General features: G+C 46.9%; 1 protein-coding gene across 2 annotated transcripts in view; it reads right to left on the minus strand.

Moving 5' to 3' along the window:
- Positions 1 to 13: 13 nt before the first annotated feature.
- The window catches only part of LOC141162549 (T-box-containing protein TBX6L-like), a 44,660-nt gene continuing 30,341 nt past the window's right edge, over positions 14 to 14,332 (minus strand). Inside the window, exons 2-8 of one of the 2 annotated variants that reach the window (XM_073648760.1) lie at positions 11,322 to 11,490; positions 10,847 to 11,114; positions 10,541 to 10,684; positions 9,904 to 9,974; positions 9,670 to 9,722; positions 664 to 1,057; positions 14 to 590 (exon numbers count right to left, since the gene is read on the minus strand). In XM_073648760.1, the coding sequence (XP_073504861.1) occupies positions 383 to 590; positions 664 to 1,057; positions 9,670 to 9,722; positions 9,904 to 9,974; positions 10,541 to 10,684; positions 10,847 to 11,114; positions 11,322 to 11,344 (1,161 nt within the window). In that variant the 5' untranslated portion in view covers positions 11,345 to 11,490 and the 3' untranslated portion in view covers positions 14 to 382. Of the gene's footprint in view, positions 591 to 663; positions 1,058 to 9,669; positions 9,726 to 9,903; positions 9,975 to 10,540; positions 10,685 to 10,846; positions 11,115 to 11,321; positions 11,491 to 14,332 lie in introns of both variants that reach the window. The other variant, XM_073648759.1, reaches the window with a different exon arrangement.

Consider the following 14,332-nt stretch of genomic DNA (forward strand, 5'->3'; position numbering starts at 1 on the left):
AGCTCGTGGGGTGGCGGCGGCCATCATAGTGGAGACCACACATGTCAAGCACCAAGACCCCAGAGACGTCTCACCTCTGCGGGGGTACAATGTGCTCCTCAGTCATCTCTGCAGAGCCTCCCCGGCCTCTGTGCTGCAGAGAATTCCCCGACGTCTCTGCTGCAGAGAATTCCCCGACGTCTCTGCTGCAGAACATCTTCCGCTTCACCCCTCGTGGCTTCACCCCTCGGCCATTATCTTCCTGGACATTCTGCTCTGCCGGTCACTCGGCTCCGCTCAGGCCAGGCACTCGGCTCCGCTCAGGCCGGGCACTCGGCTCCGCTCAGGCCGGGCACTGTAGTCCTCTGTGCTGCTGTGCAGGCCCCATATCGTGCTCGTGTCATCAGAGGCCTCCGGAGGAGGTATGAGGGGGCAGATACCAGGGCGGCGTACACACCTGCTGCAGGAAGGGGGCGTGCAGGGCAGAAAGGGGGTAACTCAGTCTGACTGGCGGAGAGGCCCAGGAGCCCATAAAATAGGAGGGAACGGGGGGCAAATTAGAGGCCGAGGGAGGAAACGGCGCCAAAGCGGAAGGAGGCGGATGAGCCAACCTGTAAATGAAGAGGAGCGGTGAGAGAGCGGCGAAGCAGGAGGGAGGCGACAAGTGCAGAGACAACGACCTACCTGTGACCTCCAGGGCAGGAGCGGGGGCTGTAGGCCGTCACTGACTGCGCAGAGGGGGCTGCCCACATTGGTCTCTGTGTTATGGGGTCCCACTGTACAAGACTGTCCGTCCGGTGTGCCCGCTCCTCTCTGTCCTCTGTAGCTTCCCTGTGTGTCAAGTCTCTGCCCTGGGCCGTTCGTGGGGTGTCTCTGGGACTCTCTTTTCCTGGTGTCTGTCTCATTTCTCTTTCCTCCTCTCTCTTTACTGTGACCTCCCGCCTCTCCTCTTCCTCCGCTGCGCTCTTCTCTGCTGATACAAGACGTCGCTCCACAACCTCATCTACTGGACTCTCCACTCTGCTGTCTCTCTGAGCGACTGTCAGCTCCTCTGCACTCTCTCTATGTCTCTTCATAACTGAAAAAAGACAGAAAACATAATCACTGTATATTATATATAGCCGAGCGTCCCCGCAATATAATAATGTAATGTAGGTACACAGTGACTGCACCGGCAGAATAGAGAGTGCAGCTCTGGAGTATAATGCAGGATGTAACTCAGGATCAGTAATGTAATGTATGTACACAGTGACAGCACAAGCAGAATAGTGAGTGCTGCTCTGGGGTATAATACAGGATGTAACTCAGGATCAGTAATGTAATGTATGTACACAGTGACTGCACAAGCAGAATAGTGAGTGCAGCTCTGGAGTATAATACAGGATGTAACTAAGGATCAGTAATGTAATGTATGTACACAGTGACTGCACCAGCAGAATAGTGAGTGCAGCTCTGGAGTATAATACAGGATGTATCTCAGGATCAGTAATGTATGTACACAGTGACTGCACCAGCAGAATAGTGAGTGCAGCTCTGGAGTATAATACAGGATGTAACTCAGGATCAGTAATGTAATGTATGTACACAGTGACTGCACCAGCAGAATAGTGAGTGCAGCTCTGGAGTATAATACAGGATATAACTCAGGATCAGTAATGTAATGTATGTACATAGTGACTGCACCAGCAGAATAGTGAGTGCAGCTCTGGAGTATAATACAGGATATAACTCAGGATCAGTAATGTAATGTATGTACATAGTGACTGCACCAGCAGAATAGTGAGTGCAGCTCTGGAGAGTAATACAGGATGTAACTCAGGATCAGTAATGTAATGCATGTACACAGAGACTCCACCAGCAGAATAGTGAGTGCAGCTCCGGAGTATAATACAGGATGTAACTCAGGATCAGTAATGTAATGTATGTACACAGTGACTGCACCAGCAGAATAGTGAGTGCAGCTCTGGAGTATAATACAGGATGTAACTCAGGATCAGTAATGTAATGTATGTACACAGTGACTGCACCAGCAGAATAGTGAGTGCAGCTCTGGAGAGTAATACAGGATGTAACTCAGGATCAGTAATGTAATGTATGTACACAGTGACTGCACCAGCAGAATAGTGAGTGCAGCTCTGGAGTATAATACAGGATGTAACTCAGGATCAGTAATGTAATGTATGTACACAGTGACTCCACCAGCAGAATAGTGAGTGCAGCTCTGGAGTATAATACAGGATGTAACTCAGGATAAGTAATGTAATGTATGTACACAGTGACTGCACCAGCAGAATAGTGAGTGCAGCTCTGGAGTATAATACAGGATGTAACTAAGGATCAGTAATGTAATGTATGTACACAGTGACTGCACCAGCAGAATAGTGAGTGCAGCTCTGGAGTATAATACAGGATGTAACTCAGGATCAGTAATGTAATGTATGTACACAGTGACTGCAGCAGCAGAATAGTGAGTGCAGCTCTGGAGTATAATACAGGATGTAACTCAGGATCAGTAATGTAATGTATGTACACAGTGACTGCACCAGCAGAATAGTGAGTGCAGCTCTGGAGTATAATAAAGGATGTATCTCAGGATTAGTAATGTAATGTATGTACACAGTGACTGCACCAGCAGAATAGTGAGTGCAGCTCTGGGGTATAATACAGGAGGTAACTCAGGATCACTAATGTAATGTATGTACACAGTGACTGCACCAGCAGAATAGTGAGTGCAGCTCTGGAGGATAATACAGGAGGTAACTCAGGATCAGTAATGTAATGTATGTACACAGTGACTGCACCAGCAGAATAGTGAGTGCAGCTCTGGAGTATAATACAGGATGTAACTCAGGATTAGTAATGTATGTACACAATGACTGCACCAGCAGAATAGTGAGTGCAGCTCTGGAGTATAATACAGGATGTAACTCAGGATCAGTAATGTAATGTATGTACACAGTGACTGCACCAGCAGAACAGTGAGTGCAGCTCTGAAGTATAATACAGGATGTAACTCAGGATTAGTAATGTATGTACACAGTGACTGCACCAGCAGAATAGTGAGTGCAGCTCTGGAGTATAATACCGATGTAAGTCAGGATCAGTAATGTAATGTATGTACTGTAAGGTAGCGGTATTGATCATGTTGAGGGGGCACTCACTTCACCGGGTCAATTAAAGCACTCAAGCCACGTTTTCCAGTAAACTAAAGTCCAGCAGTTTATTACACGTCATAAACTGCTTATAACACAGTCCATCTCAGTGGCTCGCAGGCATGTTACACATGTAATGTCCTAGAGCCTTTCCAGTGGCAGCTATGCCCGCTTGGCTTTAGATATAGACTTCAGCAAGGTACAACATCAGTGTCCATATAAAGAACCATTTTTACCTTTGCTGGGTCTTAGCTGCTTCTCTCAGCTCGGTTCTGCCACAGCTGTGGCTTTAAGGCTTCCCAGCCGTGGTCTTCAAGCCACGTGCCTTCCAGGGCAACTGCGTCCCAAACACAGGGATTTAGCCTCTTGCCTCTCCAGGCCTCTCTCTTCCAGCCTCTCCAGGCTAATGGTGTCCCACACACAGGGATCAGGCCTCACGCCTTTCACACCTGTTTCAAAACTACCAAGGTTTATATATCAGTCTGTGCGCACAGGACCTGTGATGATGTCACAGTCATGTGATCAGTCACCTGAGGGGATGTACATGGTCAGCCAGAACACACCCCCTGGACATTTTAGCAATGCAGTAAGTTGCTGCATTACATATCCCCCCCCTCTGTTCAAACTTGTGGGGTTGAACACATAATATACACAATCACCTTATAACCCACAGTTCACACAGAGACCATGTACTTGACACTTGCGTTGTCCAGCCCCTGGAATATTAGTCATCGACATTAACCCATTCCTTAGGGACCTACCATCTGTCATTGTCACTGACTTCGTCAAGTCACCTTTCCGGGTCGTAACCTTGTCAGACCTCCCCCGCTCCCAGCGGTCAGTCGTAACCTTGTCAGACCTTCCCCGCTCCCAGCGGTCAGTCGTAACCTTGTCAGACCTCCCCCGCTCCCAGCGGTCAGTCATACAGCGGTGTGACTCACATGCCCTGGTATCTAAGGTCCGGTTCGACTCCGTACTGTCCCGTACTCTATTGGGTCGTTTGTATGGGCCACTTAGACGTGAGTTACTGGAGGTCTCACTACCTCTAAACCCACGTCCACTACTCTCAGGACATCTTGAAAGGTCCCTAACTCCAGCTATAGCTGTTCTGTTATTTAGGGGGCCCTTTCTCTGTCTGGTCTCACAATTTCTAGACGGCTGCCACCTTCTGCCGCTCAGGCGATGCTGTCTATCCACTCGCAGTCTGGCGAGATTCAACTGTTCTACCTCTCGCAGGTAGATCACTCGGTACTCCATCAGCATGCGTATATATGCAAGATTTTCTTCCGTTTCTACAGCGGAGAATGACACCATGCCATCTTCATCTGGTATCCAGTCCTGATGATCACGTGGACTGCTTACTTTCACCACACCCGACATCTTTACCATCATCTGCATGGCTCGACCATTTCTCCCAATGAGCTTTCTCACCAGAGCCTGAGGCACCCGGATGACTTCTTCCCGCAGACTGTGAGCTTTTCTCATAAGCTCCAGTTGTCTAATGGCTTGTTCCGTCTTCAACCGGAGAAACCGCTTTGTGCGAATACATCGCCAGTGCATTTCACTTAGGATCGCCACCCTCTTCACTGTGACTTCGGTTGTGGACAGGACCACCAGCCGTTTAGCTTCTGAGGTCGAGTACACCTTTCAGGCTCCCACGGCCTTCTTAAACTCTTCATGCACGGACTCACTGGTGCATTCTGCTCTCAAATCCTCGGGTACATCTATGAGGCACTTGTACCGAGAGGTTTCTGTCTCACCAGTGGTCTCCAAACGATCATCTGGCTCAGGTTTCAGGGGCAACTGACTTTCAGCTTCTTCACCCTGTATGCTTCCCCTGAGCTGACTCACAGCTACAAATTCAAGAATTTTCGTCTTGACCACTTCCATTTCATACTTATCTTCTGTTAACACTCTCTTAGCTCTCCTCAGGTCCACCTTCTCATGGTATAAGGGAGTGAGTGCAACTTGTTTGCCCTTTTCCTTCTCCAAGGAGGCCTCGTTCACTGAGTGATACTTTGCCAGGCGACCTTTGAGCTCGACAATTTCTTCCTCTAGTTCAGCTACTCGCCTCTCAGCAGCCCATCTCTGAAGCTCTTCCTGATTCAACTGCTCCTTTAACAGTAGAGTTCTCTCAGACCTCTCTGTCTCCAATGCGCCCTCTCGGCTCTCAACAGCCAGTCTCTCAAACTTCTCTTGCTTCCAATGGGCTTGTAGCGACTCCTTGAGCTCCTTGATCTCGGCTCTTACATCCACCGAATCATCCGAGCTCGCCTTATTCGAGGAAGTATCTGTTTCATATCTCCCATCTCCAGTGGCCAACTCCTGACCCTGGTCTGTGGCTTCTCCGATAGACTCCTCCATCTTTTTCCGCCCAGCTTCCATCTTGCTGATTCTTTCCTTAAGGCACGTCTCTGCCCTCTGGAGATTATCACTGAATGTCTGTAGCTCCTTCACCTGAGCTTCCAGACCTAGGGTCTTTCTGCGGAGATCATAATTTACATCACGGGTGTCCTGCAGAGTGGTCTCAACCACTTGGCGCCTGTGCTCTGCATCCGCCTTATCATCCTCTAGTTTTTCCTTAACCTTGAGGAGATCCTCATAGTCTCTCTTAGTTTGTTGCAGTTCCCTATTGAACTTTTCATGCCTCATTTCTGCCTCTTTCAGGGTGGATAGCTCCCGGTCTCGCTGGTACAGAGAGTCCACCAGCCGCTCCTTCTCCTGAATTAGAGGCTTTACTTGGTCCTGGAATTGCTGCAGCTCCCTCATTAGTTCACCATGCTCCTTCTTGGATTCACACAGCTCACGGTTGAACTGTTCGCGCAGTCGTTCTAGGTCTTGATCACGTCCAGAAACTTCATCCTGCAGCGCCCCTTTTAAGGCAGACAGCTCTCTATCCCTCTGGAGTAGACCCTCATCCAGCCTTTGCTTCTCCTGCATCAGCTCTAACTGTACCAGGGAGAAATGATCTTTCATCTCGCATAGCTCATCTTCAGACATCGCTTTGTCAAACTGCAACCGAACAACCTCCTCTTGGGTTCTGCGGAGGTCCTCTTTAATTTTCTGGAACATCTCCTTCCATTTGTTGATTTCCTCGCTGCTTTCCTCCAGTTTTTGCTGCCCATCACTCTGACGCTGCTGCCTGATAGGCTCCAGCTCTTGGTCATGACTGGCCACCTCCTCTTTCAGGGCTGTCAGATCCTGATCCTCCTGTCTCAGTACTGTACCGGAGGTTGCTACTGGCAAGGTCACCTCTTCTTCTGCCTCTAAAGGAGGTTCCACACTTGGAACAAAGGCACACAGCAATACATTTTTTTTATTTTCACTTTTAGCAAAGACTACAGGAGCAACCTTTTTGTGGCCCTTATGACGTCGACGACGAGAGGGGGACTCTCTCCCCTCATCTAGCCCCTCCTGACTGAACTCTCTTTCTACTTTCATAGCGTCACCATCAGTTGTGGGGTCTGTGTCACTCCCCATGGTGTCGTGGACCAGCATATCACCTCCCACCTTGACGTCAACCCCTTCTACTGGAGCTACCCCGTTATCAACGGTCAAATTGTCATTTTTAGGCCGTACCAACCCACAATCAGTAACAAATTTTGGTTTTCTATACTCCACGCTCTTTTGAAAATCCGCCCCCTTTTTAGACTCCGCCCTCTTTTGGACAACCAAACCTAAAGGGGGTACTTTAACAAAAAAAAACGCAACAGTCTTAGGACCCAGTTCACAACATGTCTTACCACCTCCCTGGGCACTCTGGGATAGTACCGGCGCCACAGGAGAACTCAAGGAATGGTCCGCTGCCACCATTCTGTAAGGTGCCAACAGCTCCTGCCGTTCCTGCACCAAGTCCTGTTGCCGTTTCTCAAATACCTGCTGTTGTTTTTCAAATACCTGCTGCAGGCACTTTAATCGCTCAACAGCTTCAGTCTCATTTGCTGCTCCCTTCACAGCCATCTTTATCAGCTCCTGCATTTCTTCAGGATACTCTATTTTGTTGAAGAGCATTTGCAGCCGGTCATTTAACCCCTTCTCCATTCCGTCTGGGGATACTGCTCACACCGCTCTCCCCGGAAAAATTTTCGTGGCCACACCAAGCCACAGCAAACCAGGTTTGAGTGCGACAACAATTTTCGTAACCCCGCCGAGTTACAGCCAGATGCTTTAATCTTCATGGCCCCGCCGAGCCACAGCAAACCAGGTTTGAGTGCGACGACAATTTTCGTAACCCCGCCGAGTTACAGCCAGATGCTTTACTCTTCGTGACCCCACCGAGCCACAGCAAGATGCTTGCATCCACGTTCGTCGTCCTGTGCCATTACCCCTTGCAACCAGGCTGCAGTTGCCCACGTTCTCTAACCAATTGTAAGGTAGCGGTATTGATCATGTTGAGGGGGCACTCACTTCACCGGGTCAATTAAAGCACGCAAGCCACGTTTTCCAGTAAACTAAAGTCCAGCAGTTTATTACACGTCATAAACTGCTTATAACACAGTCCATCTCAGTGGCTCGCAGGCATGTTACACATGTAATGTCCTAGAGCCTTTCCAGTGGCAGCTATGCCCGCTTGGCTTTAGACAAGACTTCAGCAAGGTACAACATCAATGTCCATATAAAGAACCATTTTTACCTTTGCTGGGTCTTAGCTGCTTCTCTCAGCTCGGTTCTGCCACAGCTGTGGCTTTAAGGCTTCCCAGCCGTGGTCTTCAAGCCACGTGCCTTCCAGGGCAACTGCGTCCCAAACACAGGAATTTAGCCTCTTGCCTCTCCAGGCCTCTCTCTTCCAGCCTCTCCAGGCTAATGGTGTCCCACACACAGGGATCAGGCCTCACGCCTTTCACACCTGTTTCAAAACTACCAAGGTTTATATATCAGTCTGTGCACATAGGACCTGTGATGATGTCACAGTCATGTGATCAGTCACCTGAGGGGATGTACATGGTCAGCCAGAACACACCTCCTGGACATTTTAGCAATGCAGCAAGGCGCTGCATTACAGTACACAATGACTGAAAAAGCAGAATAGTGAGTGCAGCTCTGGAGTATAATACAGGATGTAACTCAGGATCAGTAATGTAATGTATGTACACAGTGACTGAAAAAGCAGAATAGTGAGTGCAGCTCTGAAGTATAATACAGGATGTAACTCAGGATCAGTAATGTATGTACACAGTGACTGCACCAGCAGAATAGTGAGTGCAGCTCTGGAGTATAATACAGGATGTAACTCAGGATCAGTAATGTAATGTATGTACACAGTGACTGCACCAGCAGAATAGTGAGTGCAGCTCCGGAGTATAATCCAGGATGTAACTCAGGATCAGTAATGTAATGTATGTACACAGTGACTGCACCAGCAGAATAGTGAGTGCAGCTCTGGAGGATAATACAGGAGGTAACTCAGGATCAGTACAGGATCAGTAATGTAATGTATGTACACAGTGACTGCACCAGCAGAATAGTGATTGCAGCTCTGGAGTATAATACAGGATGTAACTCAGGATCAGTAATGTAATGTATGTACACAGTGACTGCACCAGCAGAATAGTGAGTGCAGCTCTGGAGTATAATACAGGATGTAACTCAGGATCAGTAATGTAATGTATGTACACAGTGACTGAAAAAGCAGAATAGTGAGTGCAGCTCTGGAGTATAATACAGGATGTAACTCAGGATCAGTAATGTATGTACACAGTGACTGCACCAGCAGAATAGTGAGTGCAGCTCTGGAGTATAATACAGGATGTAACTCAGGATCAGTAATGTAATGTATGTACACAGTGACTGCACCAGCAGAATAGTGAGTGCAGCTCCGGAGTATAATCCAGGATGTAACTCAGGATCAGTAATGTAATGTATGTACACAGTGACTGCACCAGCAGAATAGTGAGTGCAGCTCTGGAGGATAATACAGGAGGTAACTCAGGATCAGTACAGGATCAGTAATGTAATGTATGTACACAGTGACTGCACCAGCAGAATAGTGATTGCAGCTCTGGAGTATAATACAGGATGTAACTCAGGATCAGTAATGCAATGTATGTACACAGTGACTGCACCAGCAGAATAGTGAGTGCAGCTCTGGAGTATAATACAGGATGTAACTCAGGATCAGTAATGTAATGTATGTACACAGTGACTGCACCAGCAGAATAGTGAGTGCAGCTCTGGAGTATAATACAGGATGTAACTCAGGATCAGTAATGTAATGTATGTACACAGTGACTGCACCAGCAGAATAGTGAGTGCAGCTCCGGAGTATAATCCAGGATGTAACTCAGGATCAGTAATGTAATGTATGTACACAGTGACTGCACCAGCAGAATAGTGATTGCAGCTCTGGAGTATAATACAGGATGTAACTCAGGATCAGTAATGTAATGTATGTACACAGTGACTGCACCAGCAGAATAGTGATTGCAGCTCTGGAGTATAATACAGGATGTAACTCAGCATGAGTTTAAGTGTGAAATAAGGGAATCATGTTGTAATGTCCGGTCATTTAGTGCAGATGATCTCGCGCTCTCGGACTGACCTGTTGATCCATCTCCGTCCGGTCTCAGCCTTTGGTGTCTCTTTCTTGGATTGCTGCTAAAATATAGAATTTTTTTTACTGTTATTTTGTGTAAAGTTTCTCCTTAATAAACGATTCCGCAATCTAAACATTATAGGGGCAGTCACATTAGGGGGCAGACACCACCCAGAGACTGATATTGATTGTTGGTCCAGTCTGTTTCATCCTATCGTGTCAGTAGGGGGCGACACTTACTTTTCCTGCTGACTCTTGAAATATTTGATTCCTTTTGCGAATGGATTTTCTTCTATTTTCAGCAAGGAGAGCTGCAGAGGAGAGGGAGAACAGGTGAGAGGAGGGGCTAATGGTAGTGGGAGGAGACAGTGATAGAGGGAGGAGCCATGAAACTTGGATTTTATAGGAGCCCAAAGCACTCTAAGGGACTGTTCCCATCGTCAGAAACGGGTGTTGTTAAATAGAGCTTATAAATACAAGCGATTTTGCAATTTACAGCTTATTAATATTTCCAGCCGTTCTGGAGATATGAACACTTTAGTTTACAGCTCGTTGCTATGGAGACCGACCACCGATTGTGCACAAGCTCTTTTATTCTGAGCTTGTAAGCGCTGTTTTAAAGCTGGACAGCATTTCTGGAGCGCGCTGTGACCTCCTATTCTCGGCCAGCTTCAGCACAGTGCTTACAAGCTCGTCAGCAGTGGTGGTCGGTCTCCTAGGCAACAAACTATAAACAAAAGTGTTAATATCTCATGAACGGCTGCAAATTTTAACAAACTGTAAATTGCAAAAGTGGTTGTCCGACAATATCCATCTATGAAGACACAAATAACCTCTTAAAGGGGGAGTCCATACACAAGTAAGGAACCCAGCTGACCTTTGGATTCTGGTAGCTGGTGACCGCTATGAAGGACGTCTCTGGGAAGGAGATGGAGGAGGCAGGCCGGGCGCGGGGTCCATTATTAGATGTGGGGATGATGAATAATCGCAGGTAGTAACGGTGCATGGACTGCAGGACGATCTGAGGAGGAAAGATCATTAGAGATCATGATGGCCACCATGAGGGTATCAGGTCCGTCCTGGTGGGGGCACCCTGCCGGCACAATAGTTATCAATTTTTAACGATTTTACGACACTAGGTGGCGCCACCCCCGTCATCTCTATGGACACATCTCCGCCATACCTGTCCTCCCTGGCTCAGGGTGTTGTTGGTCAGTCGGATCCTGTTGAAGCAGATGGGCCTCTCCATCCATCGGTGACCAGGGGCTGGGGATTCAGGGTGGAGGTAGAGGCGGGTGGGGGGTCCTGGCTCTGCCCTGCCGCTCATACTCCAGGTCCCGTCACGCCACTTGTAGCGGTTCTCACCGTCAGGAACGGCCTGGACGCAGAGACAGTAGAGACCATGCGGGTCCAGGCCGGTCAAAGAGACCGAAAACTCCGGGAACATCCGCCTGTCGGGACAAGACGGACAGTCAGTCTCGTCCCCCCGAACTGGGAGGCTCAACACAGCAGGTTCCAGTCCGATGCGGAGTGACAGCCATTACCGGCCACAATTACTGTGCCTGCATGGGTTGCAATCACTGCAATGTCAGTCTTCACTGTGGTTCCGGCATTCTGTTCATGAAACAGGAAGCTCAGGATGAACATCACACACTTACCGCCCATTTTTGGTCAGTATCATTTCTGTACCCACAGTATTAAACTTCTCCCATAATTCCCTGTTCTCCAATTGGGCAGAGATTTGTGGAGCGGCCGTTGCTGGCGATCCCGGAGGAGAACAATATGGCAGAGAGAGATAATATCCAGTGGGATGAGGAAACTTTGCACCTGAATGAAGCAGAAGAGACGTCCAATGTCACTAATGGAGTCGGCGAAACACCCGGCTAAATATTGACACAAGGAGAAGGTGACCTGAGGTTACCCGCAATTCACACATCGCTGCCATGTTTGCCCAGGAATCGACCTGTCCCGAGCTGAGCACTACAACTCCCAGCATAACACACCTGTCAGGACTTGTAGTGACAACTGGACAGAAGAGACCTGCAGACAGCCGGGGAGGTGACACATATGGCCGCTTTTACAACTTCTCAAATGGTTCTCAAAGTCCCAAGCAAATACTAAGCTGACACCACACAACAATGTGGAGGGGCAGAGAGTTTTATATTTTGTCACAAAATCTCATTTTCATCCATCGCTGCGATACAGATCAGCACTTTATGGCACCTAGGCCTCAACTGCCAAAAAGGACTAAAAAGAAGACGTTGCCCCTAGCAACCAGTCACAGCGCAGCTTTCATTCTGTAAACAGCTCTGGTGAAATGAAAGCTGCGCTATGATTGGTCGCTAACGGGCAAGAAAGACATCTCCGCATTTAGTCAGTTTTCATAAGTTACGCCCAATATTTTGGTGTTAAGTCTTCTCAGAAAGCTGTGCGCCCTGACATCCGAGGTAAAGAAGTATATACAGTATACACAGTATATATACAGACAATACTACATTCTGTGGTGTTACATAGGACTGCAGGTGACATCTACTACATTATCTGTACTCAGAGAGTTATCACTGTGTTATCTGTGGTGTTACATAGGACTGCAGGTGACATCTACTACATTATCTGTACTCAGAGAGTTATCACTGTGTTATCTGTGGTGTTACAAAGGACTGCAGGTGACATCTACTATATTATCTGTGCTCAGAGAGTTATCACTATGTTATCTGTGGTGTTACATAGGACTGCAGGTGACATCTACTATATTATCTGTACTCAGAGAGTTATCACTGTGTTATCTGTGGTGTTACATAGGACTGCAGGTGACATCTACTATATTATCTGTACTCAGAGAGTTATCACTGTGTTATCTGTGGAGTTACATAGGACTGCAGGTGACATCTACTACATTATCTGTACTCAGAGTTATCACTGTGTTATCTGTGGTGTTACATAGGACTGCAGGTGACATCTACTACATTATCTGTACTCAGAGAGTTATCACTGTGTTATCTGTGGTGTTACATAGGACTGCAGGTGACATCTACATTATCTGTACTCAGAGAGTTATCACTGTGTTATCTGTGGTGTTACATAGGACTGCAGGTGACATCTACTACATTATCTGTACTCAGAGAGTTATCACTGTGTTATCTGTGGTGTTACATAGGACTGCAGGTGACATCTACATTATCTGTACTCAGAGAGCTATCACTGTGTTATCTGTGGTGTTACATAGGACTGCAGGTGACATCTACTACATTATCTGTACTCAGAGTTATCACTGTGTTATCTGTGGAGTTACATAGGACTGCAGGTGACATCTACTACATTATCTGTACTCAGAGTTATCACTGTGTTATCTGTGGTGTTACATAGGACTGCAGGTGACATCTACTACATTATCTGTACTCAGAGAGTTATCACTGTGTTATCTGTGGTGTTACATAGGACTGCAGGTGACATCTACTACATTATCTGTACTCAGAGAGATATCACTGTGCTATCTGTGGTGTTACATAGGACTGCAGGTGACATCTACTACATTATCTGTACTCAGAGAGTTATCACTGTGTTATCTGTGGTGTTACATAGGACTGCAGGTGACATTTACTACATTATCTGTACTCAGAGTTATCACTGTGTTATATGTGGAGTTACATAGGACTGCAGGTGACATCTACTACATTATCTGTACTCAGAGAGTTATCACTGTGTTATCTGTGGTGTTACATAGGACTGCAGGAGACATCTACTACATTATCTGTACTCAGAGAGTTATCACTGTGTTATCTGTGGTGTTACATAGGACTGCAGGTGACATCTACATTATCTGTACTCAGAGAGTTATCACTGTGTTATCTGTGGTGTTACATAGGACTGCAGGTGACATCTACTACATTATCTGTACTCAGAGAGATATCACTGTGTTATCTGTGGTGTTACATAGGACTGCAGGTGACATCTACATTATCTGTACTCAGAGAGCTATCACTGTGTTATCTGTGGTGTTACATAGGACTGCAGGTGACATCTACTACATTATCTGTACTCAGAGTTATCACTGTGTTATCTGTGGAGTTACATAGGACTGCAGGTGACATCTACTACATTATCTGTACTCAGAGTTATCACTGTGTTATCTGTGGTGTTACATAGGACTGCAGGTGACATCTACTACATTATCTGTACTCAGAGAGTTATCACTGTGTTATCTGTGGTGTTACATAGGACTGCAGGTGACATCTACTACATTATCTGTACTCAGAGAGATATCACTGTGCTATCTGTGGTGTTACATAGGACTGCAGGTGACATCTACTACATTATCTGTACTCAGAGAGTTATCACTGTGTTATCTGTGGTGTTACATAGGACTGCAGGTGACATTTACTACATTATCTGTACTCAGAGTTATCACTGTGTTATCTGTGGTGTTACATAGGACTGCAGGTGACATCTACTACATTATCTGTACTCAGAGAGTTATCACTGTGTTATCTGTGGTGTTACATAGGACTGCAGGTGACATTTACTACATTATCTGTACTCAGAGTTATCACTGTGTTATCTGTGGTGTTACATAGGACTGCAGGTGACATCTACTACATTATCTGTACTCAGAGAGTTATCACTGTGTTATCTGTGGTGTTACATAGGACTGCAGGTGACATCTACTACA

Source organism: Phyllobates terribilis, unplaced genomic scaffold (assembly GCF_046119375.1).
Source record: "Phyllobates terribilis strain yellow unplaced genomic scaffold, ASM4611937v1 Scaffold_9__5_contigs__length_417890890, whole genome shotgun sequence".
Lineage (NCBI taxonomy): Eukaryota > Metazoa > Chordata > Amphibia > Anura > Dendrobatidae > Phyllobates > Phyllobates terribilis.